We start from the raw sequence: 23,417 nt of genomic DNA, 5'->3' as shown, positions 1-23,417 counted from the left end.
AATTTAATATCACAAAAATTGAACAGATAAAAACAAAAGGTACAGAAAAAGGAGAAAAGACTTTTCAGAATAGAATTGATGCATGATGGAGAATCAGAGGAAAAAGGAACAAAAAAGTTGATCGACTTATATCAGGAGTGGCAAGAGAGAAGACTTTCACATATGGCCAACTGGAGAAGCAGAATGACACTGAAGACACAGTAGAATAGGTGAGAGAATAGTAGAATGAAGAGATACAAAGGCTATGTCCAGACTGCAAGCCTCTTTTGAAAAAGCCTCTTTTGAAAAAGAGCATCTAGATTGCATTACGTGGATCAAAAAAAAAAAAAAAAAAAAAAATCTTTCAACAAAAAAAAGCAGCCAGAACTGCTTCTGGCAGGGCATGGGGGTAGCCTTTACTTCCCGGTGTGGCTGCATGCCCTTTGCAGAGACGCATGCTTAAAGGGATCCCCCTGGACAGCCGTTGCTCTGCTCCTGTGCTTGCTCTGGTTACCCTGCTTTCTTGGACACCACAGCAGTTTCTTTTCTGGGGTTTTTTTTTCTGCTTTTCACTGTGGCTACGTCTACATTGGCCCCTTTTCCGGAAGGGGCATGCTAATTTTTCAGATCGTAATAGGGAAATCCGCGGGGGATTTAAATATCCCCCGCGGCATTTAAATAAAAATGTCCGCCGCTTTTTTCCGGCTTTTAGAAAAGCCGGAAAAGAGCATCTACACTGGCCCCGATCCGGCCCGATCCTCCGGAAAAAAGCCCTTTTCCGGAGGATCTCATTCCTACTTCAAAGTAAGAGATCCTCCGGAAAAGGGCTTTTTTCCGGAGGATCGGGCCGGATCGGGGCCAGTGTAGACGCTCTTTTCCGGCTTTTCTAAAAGCCGGAAAAAAGCGGCAGACATTTTTATTTAAATGCCGCGGGGGATATTTAAATCCCCCGCGGATTTCCCTATTACGATCTGAAAAATTAGCATGCCCCTTCCGGAAAAGGGGCCAATGTAGACGAGCCCTGTGTTTTTGGCCATGGAACCTGAGCTGCCCCTGGGCAGGCGATGGCCCCTTGCTGCCATACTGCAGCTTCTGCTGCATCTTCATGACACTGTCATGAATCTCCTGCCCCACGTGGACCCAGACCAGATCTTCAAGACCTTTGTCCAGGATGCAGGAGCTCTGTCTTTGCCCCCAAACTTTTTTGGGGGACAAGCGAATTTAGAGGCATGAGACGAGTTCAGACTGGTGGGACTAGCTTGTCATGGACCTCGGACGACAACCATTGGCTCCGCAACTTCTGGATGCGGAAGGCCACATTCCTGGAGCTGTGTGCCTAGCTCACCCCTGCTCTGGAATACCAGGACACCCACCCGCAGCCTGCCATCCCCCTGCAGAAGCAGGTCACAATTGCCCTTTGGAAGCTGGTCACCCCCAACAGCTACCACTCCATGGGACACTAGTTTGGCGTGGGGAGGTCTATCCGTTGGGGCCATTTTGATGGAGGTAAGTCACTTTTGGGGGACAGGCCCTGATGAGTGTGGGGGCTGAGAAAGGGGGACTGCCAGGCAAGGGCAAGAGGGAGTGGGGGAGGGAGTGGCACTTGGAGGCAGCTCCTTGGCCAACCCTGCGCTGATGTGGGGTAGGAGGGCATCCTGACAAGCGGGGGGGGGGGGGGGGGTGGATGGAGGAGGGGCGGGGGGAAGGGAAGAAGAGAGTTCTCCTCCCAAGCTCTGAGGTAACCTGTCTAACTCCCTGGTTTCTGTCTATTTATTTGTCTCTTGCTGCAGGTGGTGAGGGCCATCAATGTGGAGCTGCTGAAGAAGCTTGTCTGTCTCAGGGACCTGGACAACATCCTTGCCGGCTTTGCCGCCCTTGGCTTCCCGAACTGCGGAGGAGCCTTCGATGGGACACACAGCCCAATCCGTGCACCACCCCATCGAGCAGCCCAATTTATAAACAGGAGGGGCTACTATTCCATGGTGCTGCAGGCCCTGGTCGACCACTGGGGACATTTTATGGACATGTGTCAGGTGGGCACATGATGCCCGCATATTTTGCAACTCCTACCTGTACCGCAGATTGCAGGCAGGAACATTTTTCCCCAGTGGCACCTCACGCTCGGGGAACGTGCAGATGCCGATGCGGCCTACCCCCTGATGCCATGGCTCATGAAGCCCTACACTGGCCACCTGGATGCGAGCAAGGAGCTTTTCAACACGCATCTTGGCCAGGCTTGCATTCAGGTGGAATGCTCCTTCAGCCATCCGAAAGGGAGGTTCCATTGCCTCCTCACATGCCTGGAGATGGGTGAACGCCACATCCTGGAGGTGGTGGCCACACAGTGCACCCTCCATAACCTAGTAGAGAGGAACGGGGAGGCCTTCCTGCCGGGGTGGGGGACAGGTACTGATGGCAAGGAGAGGCCATTTGAGCAGCCCCGGAAGGCTGCCATCCGCCAGGCTCACCAGTCTGCTGTCCAAATCCGAGAGGCCCTGAGGGAGAGATTCTCAGAAGCAGCCTGCTGACTCTCCCCAAGGCTTCCCCCATGGGGGGGTTTGGCCTGGCCCACCCCTACCTTTCCCTCCACAACCCTCACTCTCTTCCCATAGAGAATACAGACACACCCAGTTTTCTGTCTAAAAAAACCAATGTGTGTTTACTAACACTAGCAGTCCAGAAAATGTGCTGTGTATAAGCCACCTTTCTCTTGTTACTGTTCAACTGTTTATAAACAAAGTAAATTGTCACTCAAAAATAAAGATTTTGTTACATAACTGAAATGTCCTTTAACTGGGGTGGTAAGGGACTAAACCTTGAGGGGGCTCAAGTAGGCCGCTGCTTCCCTGATCGCAATGTCCTGCCACCTTCCTGCGTCCTGGCACCACCACAGCCTTGGGCTCGGGTGGACCGAGAGCCAGTCCTGGCCTGAGCAGGGGGAGGGGGGGGGGCCAGCTGTTGGGCCGGTGAACAGGAGGGGCTGGGGAGGAAGGGGGGCTAGAGGGAGGAAAAAGGGGGTTGGGGGGGAGAAGGGGCTTGGCATGCAGGAAGAGTGGTGCCCATGACAGGGGCAGGCAAGGCTAGGACTTCCCACATAGTGGCACAGATGGAAGTGCACTGCTGGACCAGCTCATCCAGCAGCCTGTTTCACCACTCAGCCTCTGCCCTCTCCTGCGGGGCCACTACATGCTCCTTCAGCAGGTCTGCATAGACATGCCAGTGCCTGCGGATGCCATAGGTACGGGATGGTGGTGGGGCGGGTGTGGTGCTCCCCTCTTGGGTAGAGGGTCTGGCTGTGGAGGAAAACAGGAAGAGACAATCAATGTCTGTGTGTACCCCCGCTGTCCCCAGGGGCATGGCATCGCTGTCAGGGGCTCTCCTTTGGACAGGAGACTCAGGGGTGTTACACGTGACACTGCGTGAGAGTTGGGCAGCAGCCTGACAGAATCACAGGGGGCCCCCCAGGGGCAATGGGACTAGATGGCTCCCCACACTGCCAACCCGCCTGTGTGTAGTGACCCCTCAAAGCACTCACCTGATGATCCCTACTCGATGTCCACAGATGCCTGTGAGGCCTCTGAGGTCTGGAGGACCCAGCTCCTGGGAGAGGGTCCCTGCTGCTGCCTCTTCTTCCCCCTCCTTCAGGTGCAGCTCTCCCACCTCTCCTGCCTAGTAGTCCTGTCTCAGGGGCTGGTCCACGATGTGGTGGGGTGACCCGAACTACACCACATGGAGCAGATCCTGAGCAGTAGAGAAGCCCAGACTCCACTGCAACTCCTGGTAGTAAGGGCAGCTCTGGTCTCAGCATATCCCTGCCGCAGCTCTTTCACCTGAGCCCTCACTTGGTCCATGGTGCGGAAGTGATGCCCTTTCTTGCTCAGTCCCTGGGCCATGCGCCAATATATGCCCACATTCCTGCAGCGTAACTGCAGGTCTTCTTCCTGGGACCAGGGCTCCAGGAGGTTTTTAATTTCTGGCCCTGACCAGGCTGGTCCCGTCTTTTGGTGCCCCTGGGTGGGTTCTCCTCACTGTCCCGAGAACAGCCAGTGGGGCCTTGAGGCTGGGACATGGCTAGCACGGCTGGCTCGGGTGCTCTGGCTGGCTTCCTGACAGCAATGCCTGTCTGGGTACCTGTGCCTTTAAGAGGCTGCGGACAGGAACGATAGAGGTGCTCAGCATGTAAAAGATGGACTGTCCACCAGGGCTTCTTCAGGGAGGCCTGAAAGAACAGGCTCCCCGCACCCACACCCACCTTTTTCAACAAATCTGTGGAAAAGGTGTTCTTCCTCATGAAATGAGATTAACTGCTGTTGGACAGAACGCGGCAGCAGTCTAGATGCAAGTACAGTTTTTCCGAAAAAAGGCCACTTTTTTCGAAAAAACCCTGTAGTCTAGACACACCCAAAGTGGGTAAAATCTACTGGGGCAAATTCCATGGATGGTTTTCAAAACAGCAGCAGCTTTCAATGGGATCCTGAAATGAATGTGAAGCTAGTGGAATTGCTTACCGATGAGGGGTGATATGGTCAAGCTTTTTAGAAGGATAGAGAAAAAATAGTTAAATAAAAATATTTTTAATCAACAAATGGTAACTGAAGGGGTGGCTAAATATACAGAGATTGTCTTGCTGAAGTGGTAGAAGAGTAAAGCTAGAGAGAAACAAAGAGAAGACAGGAAAAAAAAAGAGCAAAGAATGACAAATATATTTTATTTGATGAAGTGAGTTTTACCTATGAAAGCCCATGATTCTATATATTTTTGTTCGTCTTCAAGTTGTTATAAAACTATTCATTGTTTTTGAGGAACATATATATACACACACACACACACAGTAATAGAGGTCTTGGTATGCAGACAGAGTGATTATATAGGTAGCAACAGAACTACAACAATAGGGTGCCTGAGATACCTGGAGGGAATCCAGGAGGTGTGAATGGTCAACACTGATTTTGTCCTATGGAAGCAGCCGCCACAAGAAAAGAGAAGCCGTGCACCATGCTGAGCACAGTGAATGAAAAAGAGAGTGAGCACATAGCCTCCGATTCCAAGAGCACAAGTACACGCTCATTTTGGTGGCAGCTGAGCAACATGTGCTTTGGATTCTCATGTCAAAATCACATATTCCCACAGGATTTCATTATCTATGGTATACTCCCAAAGTTTGGGCCCTTCACAAAATAAATTTATAGGCAAGGCCCAATCTCCCAGAAAACTTCCACTGGGATCCCACCAAAAAAATCACAGGGCATTAAATAAGACAAAAGGGAGTATGTGAAAATAAAACAAAGGAACAGTCAGAAATTGGGAAGAGCAATGGAAGTGAAAGCAAGAAGAAACTACAGCAGAGAGACTCACTCAAGCAAACACAGCTCAGACAACTGAAATAAATGCAGGTGCTTTTTATTTAAATGTGTAGCTATACTAACCTGCGCACTTATTTGGAAACATACAAAATTATTAAGGAAAACAGACTGCTTGGCACATGCCAAGTTAGCCATTTTCATTCACTAAGGGCTTACCTTCATGACAAAATGTTACCTTTCACTGATCAGTGTCAAAAACATTATTCCACTCTGAAAACAACATGTATTTAAATGCTGCATCGCTGAGATAATGTCTATACAGAACTGTATTTGGAGGTGTGACTGCAGCATGCATGGAAGCATCACTCGAGTACATACCCAGAGTCTTAGCCAGGGTTTTCTAGCCTATGCTGCTGCAGCTTCACTATTGTTATTTGAGTTATCTGAGCTAGCTTTGATCTAGCTAAGTCTACACATGTTGCAGTCACCCGATTGCAATGCAGACATAGGAGCACAATGCTGAACAACTTGTCCTGGTTTACAAAATGCTAAGTGGTAGTGTCCGAACAACGTCCTTAAAACTGTAAAAGCCATTTTGAGGTTCTCTGGTAACGTAAAAAGGGATAGAGATATTCTTCAAAGTTTCAGCAAAAAGAGGCACCTTGAGAAGTTTCAGCACAAACATGATTTCCTTGCATCTCTTCAAAAGAGAGGTTTAAAATCACACTGAAACAGGAGTTTTGGGTGAAAGTGGCCTCTCTTCCCTGATGTTGCAGGAAACATCTTGATCCCACCACAAAAGATCTGTATAGCAAACTCTATCCCAAAATGAAGAGCCAGTCTGCTTAGAGATGCGCCAAGATGGTGAGGTATGAATGAATGTGGACTAGCTTATTAAGGGCTGAAACGGATGGGCATAAGTGACGAGTATTTCATGGAGGGAATAATTCATTAAGGGTAAGAGAGATGAGAACAGACTCACCTGGAGCTGTGATTCCCAGAACTCCCAGTTCCCCAAGCCTCTTCCAGAACTCCTATGAACACAAAAAGGCAATTAATTTAGCCTTTCCCCTTCGTGAAGCAAGAGCAAAGCTCCTTCCAACAGTTCCCATGAGCGTATTGAGATTTCCTGCATAAAGACCTTGAAGATTAGCTCTGGCCAGTGCATAATATTACACATACAAGTATAGTCCCATCCACTTAAGCAAAACTAATCAAACAAACAAATAAAACACACACATAAACACACTTAAATAAGTGCAGGATCACAGCCTATGGCTTATTCATTTCCCAGTTTAAATCCAATTTTGACAAAAACTCAACCTGCACTTCCTCAAAACTTCTTTTCTGCCTAGCTTTTCAAATGTCACCTCTTGCCTTAGATCAGTGACCTCCAACCTTTTTAACCACAAGATCACTTTTTCAATTTAAGTGGAATGTAAGATCTACCTGAAGCCCAAATACCCTTGCCCCACTTCCTTCCCATCCCTTCCTTGAGGCCCCACCCTTGCTCCACCCCTTCTCCCAGGCCTCACTCCATCTCCCTTCCTCCCCCAACCTCACTCATGATACGGCTAGAATACATAGTTTTTCAAGGATATCCTGGAAGAACTGTTCCACATCCAGGGAACATGTTTGCTCTTCTGCTTTTTTGCAGAAGAACAAACGTGCTCTTTTGGAAGCTCCTGTATTCCTTGTTCCACGAGGAATAAAGGGGGATTCTGAAAGAGGGTTTTTTCCAATATTTAGCCTAGTCTAGATGGGCCAAATATTGGAAAAGCCTCTTTCGACAAACGAATAAAAAGCAATGCAAAATGTGGGGTGCATTTTGCGTAGCTTTTTTAAAAAAAAAACATACCTAGTGTAGTATAGCTGTACCCTCACTTTCACCAGGCTACGGTAGGGGTTGGGGTGCAGGCTCTGGTCTTGGGCCAAAGAGTTCAGAGTGTGGGAGAGGTTCGGGGCTTAGACCAGGATGGAGGATTGGGTTCAAGGTGGGGTTTCAGCGTGCAAACTCTGGGAAGGAGTTTGGGTTCAGGGGGACTCATGTCTGGGGCAGGAGGTTGGGTACAGGAAGAGGTTCAGGGCTGGGACAGGGGTTCAGGAAGCAGGCTCTGGCTGGGCACCATTTAACTGAGACAGCTTCCAGGTGGGGGAGTAGTGGGGTTAAGGCAGGCTTACTCCTGCCCTGGCCCTGCACCACTCTTGAAAGCAGCTGGCATGTACAGCAATGGCTCCATGGCACCATGTGCTGCCCCTCATCTACAGGCACTGAGCCCACAGCTTCTATTGGCCACAGTTCCCCATTACTGATCAATGGGACTGCAGGAGCGGTGTCTGCAAGCAGGGACAGCATGTGGATTGTGGAGATCCCCTGCTCTGCCTCTCTCAGGGGCTGCAGGAACACATCAACCATGTCCAGGACCAGCAATTACCACAGGGATAACTACTCCAGGCATTGCAGGTTAGGCATTTTAGAACTCACTACTCAATTAAATTTAAGCATAAGAAATGAAAGTTATGAAATGCGCAGACCAGTCAAAACCCAAAAATACTACTTTTACTGCTTGCAAAGTGTGATAATTTCTCACATGTTAAGTCAGGAGATGAGTGAAGGACAATGTGTGTTTGTGAGAATGACAGTCACACACATAGTGTGTGAGAGTGACAGATTTGCATTGCTAATCTCCCTCCATCCCCTTCTCTCTGTGTGGAGATAGAGTACAGAAATGGGGGGGGGGGAGGGAGACCCTGACATCAGCACCTCCCCTCTTCTCCCTCCCACACCCTGCACAGGAAGCAGGAAGCTCCCAGGGGGGCAGCTCCAAAGCAGAGGGCAGGAGCAGCATGACATTGGGTGGAAGGGCAACTGAAGTGCCAGCGCTTGACAGCTTCCTGGCCAAACCAGTCAGGATCACCTGTCAGAGGCTCCAAGATCTTCTGGTAGATCCCCATCTACTGGTTGGTGACCACTGCCATAGAGGATTTCCTATCACATCCCCCTTTTGTGTGAAAAAAAATGTCAGGCTTATTGGCCAGAGCATTTTTTGGATACCAGATATTGAAAAACTCTGCAACTCTCATTTTTGAGATGTTGCCATTTTTTGGAAGTTGAATCCCCCCCAAAATGGCTTGCACTAGACACTGTAGATCACAAAAGCCCTGGATGACATCCGAGGCCCTGGACTATATTTATATAAACTATAGGCAAAGTGTTGGAGTTCATTATGAAAATGTAAACAGGGATCTGTGAGGTCTGAGCAGATAACACAACTTCACAACCTTCCTAAGACTTGCGGAGCTTATAATCTACAGTTATGTGAAAATTTCATAAATCAAAAAGCTCTTGGTATGTGAAGTTTCATACTGGAAGTGAAACAGCTGTTTGTATAGCATCTGTACAGAATATTGTATACAGGCAGTCCCCGGGTTACATACAAGATAGGGACTGTAGGTTTGTTCTTAAGTTGAATTTGTATGTAAGTCGGAACTGGTACATACTGTACCCCAGGTGTCCCCGATTCAGCCGCTGCTGAAACTGACCAGTGGCTGACTACAGGAAGCCCAAGGCAGAGCTGCTTTGCCCCGGGCTTCCTGGAATCAGCCGCTGATCAGTTTCAGCAGCAGCTGACTTGGGGACACCTGGGGTAGAGCAGCTGGGGTGCTGCCAGGTTGGTCCCCGCAGCGCCGAGGTGCGGCGCTGCAGGGACCAACCCGGCAGCACCCCAGCTGCTCTGTCCCAGGCGTCCAGATTCAGCCGCTGTTAAAACTGACCAGCAGCGGCTGAATCGGACACGCCTGGGGCAGAGCAGCTGGAGTGCTGCTGGGTTGGTCTGGTAGCGCCGACCCTTGGCGCGGTGGGACCAATCCGGCAGCACCCCAGCTGCTCTTGGGGACCAGCAGCGAGAAACTGCAGAAACTGACCAGCAGCGAGAAAAGCCTGGTCTGCTGGGGGGGGGGGGGGGGGGCGCACTAGCTGCCCCCCCCCCCCCAGCAGACCAGGCTTTTCTCGCTGCGGAGGACAGGGGCGGCGGGAATGCGGCGCATCTCGGCGGCCCCGGCGCCCGCGTCCTCCACGGCGAGAAAAGCCCCGTTCGTAAGTAAGGATCTGATGTAAGTCAGATCCATGTAACCCGGGGACTGCCTGTACAACAAAAATTTCCACAGAGAACTCTTTAGTGTCAGAGAGCCTGCAAAGAGTTCCATGCCTCTTATAGCCAGGAGAATGCATAGCTCCAAAGCCATGAGACAACAACTAGCCAAGAAAGTCACAAAAGACGGAGTATCTGAGAAGCAGCAAGCAAGCGGCTTTATTACTGGGCTCTCTACCCATTTTAAACCTAACCAGAGGCCATTTATCTCCCAGCCTTACTTGAGCTTAATAACTTTTCGTGCCCTGTATATTTCTTACTGTAACGCTTTCTTTAGGGCTTTGAGAATGGAAAAAATTAATATAGTCTTATGTCATGTAATACAGTTTCTCTTCCAGACACAGCACATAGCAGAGCAGAGAGGGGACTCAATTGCCACTTCATTCCCAGATTACACAGCAACAACTTACCTGCATGCCCTTGAATTCATTCGCCTGATCTATTTCTTGTGCCTTTGAAGCCAAGTGTTCCTGACAGAACTTGACCATGGTCTGTCTGAGCTGTAAACGAGGTAAAGAGTGAGCAAAACACACACACTATATATATATATATATATATATATATATATATATATATATATATATAAATAAAATCATAGCAGAGAAGATAATGAACAATATACTGTTAAGTCTCCAACATTCCCTTCACAGGATACTTCCTAACAGTCTCCCTCCCTCAGCACAAAGAACAAGGGCATATCTAGACTACATCCCTCTTTCAAAAGAGGGATATAAATTAGATCGAAATTGCAAATGAAGCCGGGAGTTAAATTTCCCACGCTTCATTTGCATAATGGCAGCTGCGCGTTCTTCCAAGAAAGGGTTTTTCTAAAGTAAAACCACCATCTAGACAGGGTTATTTCAGGAACAAAACAAAACAAAACACACCTTTTTCAAAAGATCCTGTACTCCTCAGGACAACATCCTTAAAACTATAAAAGCCATAGGAGTACAGGATCTTTCAAAAAGGGATTCGCCCCTCCCCCCCGAAAGAACCCCATCTGGACAATGGTTTTACTTTCCAAAAGCTTTTTCAAAAGAATTCACAGCTGCCATTATGCAAATGAAGTGTGGGAAATTTAAATCCCAGCTTCATTTTCAATCGGTCTAATTTACATCCCTCTTTCGAAAGAGGGATGTAGTCTAGATGTGTCCGAAGAGAGCAGAGTGAAATCAATCAGCTCTGATTTTCAGGTACAGGCAGTCCCCGGGTTACGTACAAGATACGGACTGTAGGTTTGTTCTTAAGTTGAATCTGTATGTAAGTCAGAACTGGCGTCCAGATTCAGCCGCTGCTGAAACTGACCGCCAGTTCTGACTTACATACAGAATCAACTGAAGAACCCCAAGCGTCCCCAAGTCAGCTGCTGCTGAAACTTCCTGTAGTCAGCGCTGGTCAGTTTCAGCAGCAGCTGACTTGGGGACGCCTGGGGCAGAGCAGCTGGGGTGCTGCCGGGTTAGTCCAGTAGCGCCCAGAGCGGCGCTGCGGGACCAACCAGCAGCGCCCCAGCTGCTCTGCCACAGGCGTCTGGAGAAAAGCCTAGTCTGCTGGGGGGGGGGGGGGAGGTACTAGCTGCGCCCCCCCCCCACCCCAGCAGACCAGGAAGACATGGGCGGCGGACTGAGACACACCGCGGTCCCGCCGCCTGGGTCCTCCGCGGCTTTGCTCCCAGTCTCCCTGGTCTGCTGGAGACCAGCAGACCAGGGAGACGGGGAGCAAAGCCTCTGAGGACGCCAGCAGCGGGACAGCCGCGGGGCGTCTGGGCTGTCCCGCTGCCGGCTTCCCCCGAGGCTTTGCAAAGCCGCGGGGGCCTTGGGCAGCGAGGCAGCCCAGGAGTGCCTGGGCTGCCTCGCTGCCAGAGCCCCTCCGTGGCTTTGCTCCACGTCTTCCTGGTCTGCAGACCAGGGAGACGCGGAGAAAGCCCCGGAGTACACGGGCGGCAGGACCGCGAGGTCCCGCAGTCCGTGTCCTCCGGGGCGAGCCCCGTTCGTAACTGCGGATCCGACATACGCGGATCCGCGTAAGTCGGGGACTGCCTGTAATACTGGTTGGACCTCCCAAATCTGGGACTCTCTGGACTGGACCTCAGATATTTCTGGACCAGAGTGTCCTGACTTGGAGCTCCAGTGGCATAAGGGCTGGTGGCTTCGAGCCCAGTGGGACTGCAGCAGCCCTGGTAGTGAGGCCAAGGCAGTACAGGCTGCAGCAACACAGCAAGGGAAGAAGGGGGAGCAGCTGGGGACAGTAGCAGGCAGGGGACATAGGCTGGCAGGCCAGTAGCAAAGGACCTCCCCAGTCCAGCAAATTCCCTTGTTCAGGACTGGTCAGTTCACCAGGGAGCTACACCAAAAAGGTCCAACCTATAGGAGTACTGAAAGAGAACCAAGGCTGTGATCTTTTAGACTTTTAAGGGAAGATAACTATGGGGGCTGAATATGTATCATTAGCCTGCAGATGAGAGTCTTATATTAAAAGTGTCCTCATTTTCATATCTGGGAATTCTCTCAAATTTTCCTGTGCAGAATAAATTTTGTTATGTGCACCAAGGCACATTCAGATGTGCACTACCAGTAGAAACACATGCTACTGGCTGTGGGCACTCTGCTAATAAGTTGGACAGCATTTGAATCTCTCCTGGGTGGCAACCCAAATGCTCAACTTACAGGGAACACTGTCTGGAAGGGTTTGTAGCTAGACCAGTGGTTCCCAAACTTTTTGGCATCACGCCCCCTTTTTGATTTGAGAAACCAAAATCGCAGGAAAACTCGGGGTGGGATTGACAGGGGTGTGTGGGGCTGGGTCACCCAGTGCCCCTCCCTAGAATTTCTTCACGCCTCCCTTCATGGCCCCGATGGGAACCCATGAGCTAGACTATTTCCAACACACCAGTTTCTTCCCTACCAAGAAAGTTTGATACCTGAGAGCAAAGACTAAACGACTCCGCCTGGTCGGCACTATTTTCCAATAGATTCATTTTTATAATGAACAGAAATGTACAATAAGCATGCATATAAACCAGATATTTATATTCTTATAAAGCCAGTACTGAAACCAAGAGTGCGTCACAACTTTTATACTCACAACACTGCAGTGAAGTAGGGAAGTATTATACCTCCCATTCTTCACAGATGGGAACCGAAGCACAGAAGATAAGAGACTTATCCAGGGCTACATGGGAAGTTTGTAGCAACAGAGCAAAGAATTGAATCTGGGTTGCCCAAACTCTTGGCCCAGGGGATGGGGGTGGACTGGAGCACTAGCATTGGTTCCCCAGTGCTAGGGAGGAGCCTTGAGCCTCAGGGGCCAGATCCAGGCTAGGGATGTAAAATATCGGTTAACTAAATAGTCGATTAACCTAATGAATTCTTATTGGGTAGTTGACTATTCTATAGTCCCCGGGCAGCCCCTGTCCGGGGGGAAGGGCCTGAGCTCCAGGACCTGGCATGAGCTGGAACTGAGCCTGGATGCCTGCCCACCTGGTTCCTAATACACTTTAAATGCAAAGCCGCAGGGGGGAGGAGGGGAGGTCCAGGACCCAGTGCAAGCCAGGACTGAGCTGGGCTGCTGGCCAGAGTGCTTTAAAAAAGTACTGGCAAAGGGGGAGCAGGGAAAATATATGTAGTCTATAGCATTAACCTAGAAGATTTGGCATATTGGTTAACTGGCTACACTATTACATCCCTAATCCAGGCAAGACTTCAGTTGACTCAGGTTGACAACAGTAAACTAAACTGTTGAGGGAATTAGACTAATAATGACTTGTGAGCAGTAGTGACTTTGGGACAGATAGAAACTGGCAACAGTAACAACTTTCATTAGTCACCCCTTGTTTTGTAATTTAGTTCTATGAGTTGCGGGGGGAGGAGAAGGAATACACACATAACTGAGCCCAACCACCAAAGTGCAAGGTCTGAGCTTCCTTCCCAACGTCAAGGCCCGGCACCAGTAGTTTAGTTCAGTTTCCAGGAGCCCACGACCAAAGTAACGCGGTTTCCTGGTGGAAGGAGCTTTACTGCTCGCCAGAGCTCTCCCCACTAGATCTCCCCCCGCCAGGGCACCTGTGGCCTCTGAGCAGCGTCTGGGCACGCGGGGGAGCTCAACCTCCTGTACCGGAGCTCTGAGGCTGGCGGGCCTCGGCGCGCCGCTCTGCAGATCGGGACACAAGCTGCGCGGGGCGTAGCTGCAAAACAGCAGCCGGGCCAGGGCGCTGCGGAGGCGGGCACAGCGGGGCTACACCGCCGGCCGCGCCAAAACCTCTCGGGGACGGCGCCGCTGTACCTGGCGCTGCTCCTCGCTCAGCCCATTGACCGTGTCATCCACCGCGACCCCAGCGCAGCCCCGGCGCAGCAGCCCGAGCAGGAGGTGGCGCCGGGCTCTGCCCGCTCCCGCCCCGGCCGCCGCTTTGCCCAGCGCCGCCGCCATCTCTCTCGGCCTAAGCTAGGTCCGCCCCCGCCCCGCCGCGCCCCCACCCATCGGCCAATCAGCCGGCAAGACCCCGCCAGCTGGAGTGGGGGAAGGTCACGTGCCCGCGCCGCCCAGCACAAAGCGCAGCCAGCGGAAGGGCGGGCAGTGCTCAGCCAGACACTGACCCGCTTTAAACAGCGAAGCGCCGAGCGTGGCCACGGCACAGTGCTGCCTGGCAGAGAGCTCGTGTGAACTACTAAACCGGGACGTAGGTCACAGCGTGGGCAGCCCCTTCACAGCGTGTAACTTGCTGTGCTCAGAGGGTGTTTTTCTACATCCCCTGCGACAAAGTAACAGGCCAGTAACTTGCTGATGTTGACAAGTTCTCAAACTTCCTGCAGCTGTTTGTGTGCAAGCTGCTGCTGGCAGCTGCCAGGTCACTATTCAAAAGGGAACCAGTGAAGGCCTAATGTCCCTGTCAGCTGCCAGGCTAAGTGGCCACACAGCTGACTAATTAGCACTCCCCAGCCCCAAACTAGCCTGCCCAACAACCAGCTGAGTCACAGGACTCCAGCCTGGACCCAGCCACAGGCAGTCTGGTCCTTATCTAGCCTCATACCTGTACCCAATTCATCCCCACCAATCTTGCCCCAGATCCCATCCAGTCTTGGGCTCAGAAACCCCCTGAGTATTCCCACACACCTAAGTGCTGCTGCAAGGAGAAAAAGAGCTGGGCACTGTAGGGAGTCCACAATTTGCTCTAAAGCATTTTCCTTGACCCCAATCCAGCCCCACAGCCTGTATCCTCAGCTGGAGCCTTTACAAGCCAGCACCCCAACCTTCTGTTCCAGCCCTGAGTTTTTCATCTCTGGTGCTACCCCAGAGCCTTTGTACCCCAACTCTGTTCCACCCTTAAGTGCCTCAGTCACAGCCCCACTATGGAGCCTCCCCTAGTCTTGCACCTCGTAGGCCTGCGCCTCCTCCCATTCTATGAACCCCTGACCCCACATTATATTTTTATGTGCAGTAATGTGAAAGCGATACATCACACCTCACCATATTAGTGCAGTATAAAATTCATTCTGCTCAGGGGTGTGAAAAATGAGAGGGAACACTGGTGAGGGCTAGAATTGAGCTAGAAGGGCAAGGACTGCAGCTTGAGAAAAACGATAAGTGGTGGATTAAGTGGAATTTAAGTTAACAGTAATAAGTTTACTAAAAATATGAAATTACAATTGAGTAACATTAAAACAAACCCAAACAAGAGCGCTACCCCCAATGGAGACAAGTCTGTTTTAAAGTATGTCTTAGCAATATAGATAAATTCACAAGACCTGAAAGATTTTTAAAAGATTACATTTACAAAAGAGTAAAAAACAGTTAGTTATGCCATGAAGGGGAATACAGTGGAATAACTTTAAAACCTCTATTAGGTTTATCAGTTTGGTTAAAAAGGGACTTTGGTGTACTGTGACCTAACAGTAATAATAATATTATTTAATTCCTTTTTTACAGTAAACAATGGTTCTGGACCAGTTACATGTGCAATGAGATGTTGATAAGGGCACAAACATGACAAGGATTAGTCCTTACTCTTCACGTATCTAAGAGGAGCTCCACCTGACCAGCAGTGGCAGCAAACTCCTTCAGTTCTCTCTGAAAGAATGGCTGCTTCTCCAGGAAACTGTTTCGGTCATTCTCTGCCTGTTTCCACATAGCTGTTGCTGTCTATATTGAAAGAAACAATTAGTGCCATTGTTTTCAAACTTCTCATGACAGAATTGAAGAAAACTGTTGTTGCTTGCAGCCCAACAATTTGACTCGAGTATGGGCTTTGGGGAGGGGCTGAGGATGAGCGCTTGGTGGTAGCAGGGGCTTACCTTGAGCTGATCCCAGTCAGCAATGCAGCAGGGATGGGAAAGCAGGCTGCCTGCCTCTCTTGGCACTGCATACCACACTTCTCAGAAGCAGCCAGCAGAAGGTTCCCAGTCAATAGGAGTGCAGACCTAGTGCTTGGGGCATGGAGCCTTGTGTGTTCTCCTTCCCCACTTAGGAGCCGGGCCTGCTATCAGCTGCTTCTAGTGCTCAGTGCAATCTGAGGTGCCAAGACAGGCACATACCCTGCCTTAGCATCCCCACTGGTCACCTGATCCCCCTATAGCAACGAGACCCAGTGGACTGTAAGGCACAACCCAGTACTGGGTTGCAACCCATAGTTTGCTGGCATAGTATAGGTTTTCACCCTGAAGAGATACTTGTGCAGCAGTGATATAGGGGTTGCTGAAATTTGCCTAGGATGCTACCTGTCAGCTATATGAGCATTATTGTAACATCTGAGCATCTTACAATCTAATTTATTCTCAATACCCCCATGAGAAAGGCAAGTACTTTTCTCCTTACTACATAGATTGGAAAGTGAGGTACAGACCAGATGTCATACCCAACAACTGTGATACAGAAGACAGTTGGACCCAAGTCTGTGTTCCAGGCTAGTTCTCCAATTACTAAGCCATTCTTCCTCTCATGAAGTCTAAATAATCATCTGTTGTTAATAGGGCCATGAGATCTTTAGCGACACTAAGTGCCAAGAACTTTTCAGCAGACACAGATTTGCATTTCCAGAACACTGCTGCCCCCTCCATTCTGGGGCATTGGTTCATCACTATGTACAGAATCATTAGCTTCCCAACGCACTCTTCATTTTCTCCTGGAGGCCTTTCATTTGAGTTCTGCACTACACTTAATCCTGATTATCTTTGATTATATTGGATCTTCCAAGTTTAGTTGGCGATTAATTTCAGTGACATGACAGATTTTAGCTGTAATCCCTTCCCATCTCTTTGGAAACTTAATACCACCCAGAATCCTTACTACATGAATATTTACATCTGAAGACAGGAGGCAGAATAAAAAGCCTGCTAGAGTACATTAGTCTGTGTGAAGAGAACTGAGGACAAAAATAACTCCAGCTAACTCTGGGTATTCAATTGCTTGTTTGGGATGAAGCAAGGGATAGTCTTACCTGAAGCTCTTCCTTCTGTTTTGCAGCCATTTCGCTGAATAGTCTTAGTTCTTCTTTAAGCTTCTCTGTCAGCAACTGAAGAAAAGCCCAAAGCAACTAGTTTATCCAGGTTCTGCACCACACCGCAATTGCCTTCATCATAAATTCAAACTTCTAGAAACAAAGTCTGTTTAACCCCATTCCCCTCTGACAAGTTCTCACCGTTGTTTGCTTCTGACTCTCCTTCATGTGTTCTTCCTCCAAGATTTCATTACCTGTAACTAGTTTATAAAATATTTCCATAAGCGTCTTTATTTTTCATTACTGTTAGGCCTCACCTTCACCTGCACCAAATCAAGTATGCTAGGAAGCTCCAAATCTGGCTCTTCTGCAGTAAGCAGAGATCCAGATGGAACAACTTCTCTTTCAGCCCAGAATAATTAGTGCTATGCTAGCATCTCTGCTACAATGAAGTCAAGAACAACCATCACATTCACATGAGTTCCATGGTTACCACATAAAGTCACACCTTAAGAATGAGGGTACCAATCAGCATGAGTGAAAGGCTTATACTTAGGACTGAAATAGTTAGCCCTTACCTGGATCAATATTTCTGCTTTCTAAAATCATCATGTAGTTGTTTTGAAATTTCTTTAGCTTTTGAACTTCTTCTTCCAGAACTTCATTCTTTTTTCTCAAGTCTTTTATAGTGCCCTATCATTAGGACACAAGTTAAAAATTAATAGAACCCCTAAAAAGATTCTTCCTACTCCTTCCCCTTCTTCCCAATTAGCACCCATACCTGCTCACAATGCACTGGAGGTAAGTTTATAGATGCTGATTTAATCCACTTTTTAATGTGGACAGATTTGGAGCTGCCTGTAATAAAAATTACTACTATCCCTTGACTCAGTTACTGTATACATACGTTGTGTTAGTTCCTAATTATGCTACTGAAATGCATGTCAAGGTTGGGAGGTGAAGAAAGGCCTCCCTCTTGGCAGGGGCAGCACATGAGGGGAAGACAAAAGGATTCACATGCCCTAAATCCCATGGGCAGAGGGGGCTGGCCAGCTACTGGGGGAACAAGTGACGGGGGGAAGCCTGGCACCCGCAGCAGGAGTCAGCACTGCTCTCCCTCCTGCAGTGAGAAGCGGAGTGATGTGGCCGAGAGAAGTAGACTAAACTGTGGCTGTGTTGCTTGGCTTGCCCCGCTGCAGCTGGTGAGTGCAGGGAAGGACATCCCCACAATGCTGAAACTACCACCCCGGATCACCTCAGTTGTGTGTAACCATGACAGTTAACCGACGAGCCCAGGCTCATCAGTTAATCGTGCAGATGTTCACATCCTTAAGGTATACTGTCATGTTTTACAGCAAAGGATTCCTAGTATAGACACAGCTTATATCAGTAAAACCAAACTTTTGCTATTATAGCTTACTCAAGAACCGGCCTCTGTCCCCCAGAAAAATAAGTTATACCAGTAAAAGCCCACTTTTGCCAATACAACTGCATCTACACTAGAGATTTTTGCTTGCATAGCTCTTCAGAACATTGACTGACATAGCTTTGATGACCAACTTGGATGACCAACTTGTAGTCAAGGAAGTCAGAATGGTAAGGGGCAGGACAAGAGGAAGAGACTGAAGCAGAAACTGTGGAGCACAGACAACGGATTGCTCCCAAGTAGATTAGGGAGCTTAGGGCAAGATGGTCTACTTAAAAACAAAAAAAGTCTGTCAACCTAAATGTTTAACAATCAAAATGTATTAACATGTTTTATCATTTCTGGGGGAATTATGCACTAAAGACATTAAATTGCATTTATCTGGCTAATTGTATAGTTGATACAAATTGTGTAGTTGATACAAATTGCCAGCCCAGATGTTTCGGCGGGCGCCATGGCGCCCACGGGCACCGCATTGGGGACCGCTGGCCTAGTGGATCAGCACAGTCTACTGACCACTGTTACTGAACTTTGTTTAACAATAAACCTGGCCAGGCACCTTCGCTTTGTCATCTTTGGGGGCTGTCTTAAAGACTGCTTTGTTAACTAAATGTGCAAATCTACATTGCATACATCTCTGAGTACACATACAAGCAGCCTTCTGGTTCTCATAATTGATAGAGCCAGAGACCTGTCAGGAACTCATTGGGAGGACCCCGCCCGACTAACACCACCCATCACATCGGGGCTTTAGAGCCAGCTCCCCGATGCTTCCTCCCAGTAGTGGGAACTGGAACTCATGCTCCAGACATGCAGTGGGCGTCAAGGCTCAAACTCACTGCAGGGCTAAAGTGCCAGCTCACCTCGCTGCATGGGGAGAGCTACAGGCCAGTTCAAGGCAAGTCAGGGGTGCCAGATTCCCCATCCCTGACCTAAAAGCTAGGAAGACCAAGAGGGGAAGAGGGATGCAGCTAGCCCTGGATCTTGACAAACTCATTATCTTCTCTTCCACCTATCATACCTTAAAGCTGTGACTGAAGCCCGCTAGTAATAAGTTAATTAGGAGTGTATGGGAACAAAACAGATCTGATTTGGACTTCATGTGCTACAGCGCTATTCCCCACACTGCTCATTAAAAGATTACCTGGTGTTACTTTTAACAAGATGATCAGTTAAGAACTGCTTTTACCTGTGCGCCTGACAGCTTTGACTGCAGTTGCTGTTTGGCTATTTCCAATGACTGGTTTTTCTTCTTTAGCTCAGTCTCCAATCTGTACCGGCTCACTGGTCTGTAGACACACATACATCACTGAGGATTTATTAAATACTAGTTTATGGCTAGTATTTATATAAGGATATGATTAAAACATGAAAAGGAAGGTGTGTGTTAGGTTTTTTTCCCCCTGAAAGAATGTCCACGTCTGCCCTGTTCAGCCAGGAAGTGTCAGATAACATTCAGTGCACCTCTTGAAAGATGGAGTGTGCATTGAACTGTGTTTTCGGCTCCACATATTCAAAGTTTACCATTGGCCATCAACACATGAACAAGATCATGCTGTAAGTTATCATGCAAGGATGAGGCACACCAGAACAGTTAACAGTAATATTGGAGAGAGGTTTTTTGGTACCAGCTTACCCTCGTGCAACCGTTGCTGTCTTTTTAGAAAGGAGCTCTGCTTTCTTGGTAGATCTACAGAGACTGAAACCACAGAAAGAATCATTATTGTCAATTATGTAGCATTTTGCCAAACCAACCATCAACTTAACAAAAGTCTGATTTTCTATGCATATTTTTGCTATGACTAGGTTTTTAGTAATCTAAAAATGTCTGAAAGATGCACTAAAGTTTGTCTGTGCATGTAGCTTCCAGTTACCTTTGGTTTTTAGCTTTGATTACACCATCTTCTGGAACATTTGAGCTAAAAGTGAAATTGGGATCTTTGCTGAATTCTGGCTCTACTGTTTTGTTGATATGTTGTTTCTTTGATGGAAATGAAGTCTGTGCATCTGCAAAAAGATGAACCACCACAGAGCAATGTAAGGAATTAACAAGAGCAAGCAGTTCTCCAGCTTGTGCATGAAAAAAAAAAAATCTTGAACTTAGGCAGAATTAGGGACATGAACATGTACCCATATACACCGTTAACCAATGAGGCTGGGCTCATTAGTTAACCATCACAGTTACGTGCAGCCCCCCCCCATCAGAGGCAGCTTCATTGGAGGGGGGAGGGGGAGAAAGAGAGGGAGGAAAAGGAAATAGGAGGGATTCCCTGCAAGCACCAGCTACCACCTCCCCCTTCCTGGCATGTAAATGTGTAACTGCTCAGTAGTTACACATTTACAAAAACAAACACATTTTATCATCTGTAGGTAGAATCACTTGCACATTAACATTTCCTTCTAACAAGATGCGAATAGCAATAACAAAAAAGCATCCTAACCCCTCCCCCCCATTCCTATAATCTCCAAAGGGGATACAGGCTCACCTTGAATATTTTATGATCTTTAACTTTTGGAGGGGCTATGGTAAACAATTTCAGAATGTAGTTCACCATTCCAGCACGGAGTGGGAGGGCTTCATGTCACAGACTATCATTTCAACATCAGGCAGGTACAGGAACACTGCTTTGATAGCCAATGCGGCGCCATATTGAGCAAAGAACAGAACGATTTAAAACTTTTAGGCTGTCTCTAGACTGGTCAGTTTTTCCCAGAAAATCAGCCGCTTTGCCGGAAAAACTTGCCAGCTGTCTACACTGTCCGCTTGAATTTCCACAAAAGCACTGACTTCCTACTGTAAGAAGTCAGTGCTTCTTGCGGAAATACTATGCTGTTCCCGTTCAGGCACAAGTCCCTGTTGCGCAAAGCTTTTGCGCAAAAGGGCCAGTGTAGACAGCTCAGATTTGTTTTCCACAAAAAAGCCCCGATCGCAAAAATGGTGATCTGGGCTTTTTTGTGGAAAAGCATCCGTGCTAATCTAGACGCTCTGTTCCAAAAATGCTTTTAACGGAAAACTTTTCCGTTAAAAGCATTTCCAGAAAATCATGCCAGTCTAGACGCAGCCTTCGAGTAGGAGAAACATCTCGTGTGATTAAATCACATCCAGAGTGGGCCCATTCACCCTAAGAACGGGAAGGGCCGTATTCCCGCCTGCCGCTCACTCAGCACTAGAGACACTGACTGTCTGGCGCACACCTGCTCCCTGCCTAGGCTCTGAAACCAACAGCGGCTCGGGGGACTCTGGCACTGGGACCACAAGCTGAACCCCCCCCCCCCCCCCCCCCGACAACGCGCTCGGGCGGGCGCCGCGGACCTGTGGGGAGGCGGTGGGAGGGCGCGGGGCGCTGGCGGGAGCCATAGACCGGGATCCTGGAAGTCTCGCGCTCCATGGCCCCATCTGTCGGCGCGAGACACCGCGAGGGGTTGCCCGGCCAGCCCGGGGCTCTGCGCAGAGCCGAGCAACAGACACGGCTCCGTTCCCGCGGCCGTTTGAAATGGGGACGGCTACGGAAGGAGGACTGGGCAAAGAAGCGCGCAGGCGCAGAGCCGGCTGGCGGCACCTTCCTAGTGCGCAGGTCCGGCCCAATGCTGCACATGCGCGGTGGGGAAAGTGAAGCCCCCGCACGGCTTCACTCCCTGCCCTGAGCCGCGAGGGGTAAATGGGAGGGGCGTCGCCGGGGAGCGCACGTGACCCCTCAGGGAGTCTCCCTTGGGCGGTGAGAATGGGCGGGCAACATCCTGCCTCCAGGGGTCTGCGTGACGCTGCGTGGCTTTGAGGTGAGGGAGGCGGAATCCTCTCTAGGCGGTGGCTACCAGCTAGCCAATGGCGCGGCAGAGCAGCCACCCCTCAGCCAATGGCGTAGCAAGGCAGCCACCCCAGTCCTGCCTAGCCCTGCTGCGGGACCGCTCGGGCGTGTAGGCGCCGTCTGCCTGTTCCACCTACGCGTGAGACAGCGCGAGTAGTGGAGTCCTCGCGCTTAAGCCCAGTGGCAGAGCCCGGCATAGGCAGACCTAGCAACTGTTCAGTGCCGGGCTTAGTCTAGGCCCCTCGATTTTGAGGTGGGGGAAAGTTTGCAGTTAGTCGCTTGTAGGGGAAGAGGGGAAATATTCCTGGACGTGCTGGCTCCCAATGAGGAAACCGGTAGCACCTGTTCAGTAGCTAGCACAGGCCCAATATGCAGGAATTGCGAGGTGTGTGTGCACGTGCACTTTTTTTTTTTGGTAAATGTGAACTGCAAGGGTGCGAACACTCCTCCCCCTCCCCCACCGTGGTCCCTCCAGTAAGCGTGCTCTGGAGAGGAGACTAAGCGGGGAGGGTTATGATAGGTATATATAATAACGGCTACGTCTAGACTGGCATGATTTTCAGCAAATGCTTTTAACGGAAATGTTTTCCGTTAAAAGCATTTGCGGAAAACGTCTAGATTGGCACGGACGCTTTACCGCAAAAGCACTTTTTGCGGAAAAGTGTCCGTGCCAATCTAGACGCACTTTTGCACAAAAAAGCCCCCATCGCCATTTTCACAATGGGCTTTTTTTGCACAAAACTAATCTGAGCTGTCTACACTGGCCCCTTTGCACAAAAGCTTTGCGCAAAAGGACTTTTGCCCCAACGGGAGCAGCATATTATTTCCACAAGAAGCACTGATTTCAGACAGTAGGAAGTCAGTGTTCTTGAGGAAATTCAAGCGGCCAGTGTAGACAGCTGGCTGGAAAAACTTGCCAGTCTAGACACAGCCAACAGGTACGGAGGAAGTGAGTAAGGAAAAGTTAATATACTTTTTCCCCACACCATAAGAACTAGAAGTCACCAAATGAAGTCAACAGGTGGCAGGTTTAAAACAAATGAAAAGAAAAAATGTAAAAAACAACAAATAGTCTAGTAGCACCTTAAAGATTCTGCGGATGTCCAGTCACCTGAAGAAGTGGGTTGTATCCACAAAAGCTCATGATACCATCTACATATTTTGTTAGTTTTTAAGGTGCTACTAGACTATTCGTTTTTAAAGTTTTTCTAGTACAGACTAACTCGGCTACTCCTCTGAAGCAAATGAGAGGAAGTTTTTCTTCATGTAGCACACTGTCAACCTGTGGAACTCCTTGCCAGAGGATGTGAAGATCAGGACTTTAAC

The 23,417-nt window shown here is 49.1% G+C and overlaps 2 protein-coding genes across 2 annotated transcripts in view; both read right to left on the bottom strand.

Annotated features, from left to right (window-relative positions):
• Positions 1–13,889, bottom strand: part of IVD (isovaleryl-CoA dehydrogenase) — a 34,807-nt gene extending 20,918 nt beyond the window's left edge. The window contains exons 1-3 of the mRNA XM_075927094.1: positions 13,712–13,889; positions 9,844–9,933; positions 6,265–6,316 (exon numbers count right to left, since the gene is read on the bottom strand). Coding sequence (XP_075783209.1) covers positions 6,265–6,316; positions 9,844–9,933; positions 13,712–13,855 — 286 coding nt within the window. The 5' untranslated portion in view covers positions 13,856–13,889. The remainder of the gene's footprint in view (positions 1–6,264; positions 6,317–9,843; positions 9,934–13,711) is intronic.
• A 600-nt stretch (positions 13,890–14,489) lies between these two features.
• On the bottom strand, positions 14,490–21,894 carry KNSTRN (kinetochore localized astrin (SPAG5) binding protein). Its single transcript, XM_075927095.1, has 8 exons — positions 21,599–21,894; positions 20,160–20,292; positions 19,922–19,984; positions 19,475–19,574; positions 17,438–17,552; positions 17,061–17,119; positions 16,860–16,934; positions 14,490–15,565 (listed from the first exon to the last, which is right to left on the bottom strand). Exons 1-8 carry the CDS (start codon positions 21,879–21,881, stop codon positions 15,434–15,436), a joined length of 960 nt encoding a protein of 319 aa, XP_075783210.1. The 5' UTR covers positions 21,882–21,894; the 3' UTR covers positions 14,490–15,433.
• Between the last annotated feature and the right edge of the window lie 1,523 nt (positions 21,895–23,417).

This window comes from Pelodiscus sinensis, chromosome 4, assembly GCF_049634645.1.
Source record: "Pelodiscus sinensis isolate JC-2024 chromosome 4, ASM4963464v1, whole genome shotgun sequence".
NCBI lineage: Eukaryota > Metazoa > Chordata > Testudines > Trionychidae > Pelodiscus > Pelodiscus sinensis.
This window is presented reverse-complemented; position numbering and strand designations above follow the sequence as displayed.

Coding starts and splice junctions, on each gene's coding strand:
- KNSTRN (XM_075927095.1), bottom strand. CDS start 21,881: ATGTGCAGCATTGGGCCGGACCTGCGCACTAGGAAGGTGCCGCCAGCC. Junction 16,935..17,060: donor AGAGTCAGAAGCAAACAACG/GTGAGAACTTGT, acceptor GCTTTTCTTCAG/TTGCTGACAGAGAAGCTTAA. Junction 15,566..16,859: donor AACAGAAGGAAGAGCTTCAG/GTAAGACTATCC, acceptor CTTTCAATATAG/ACAGCAACAGCTATGTGGAA.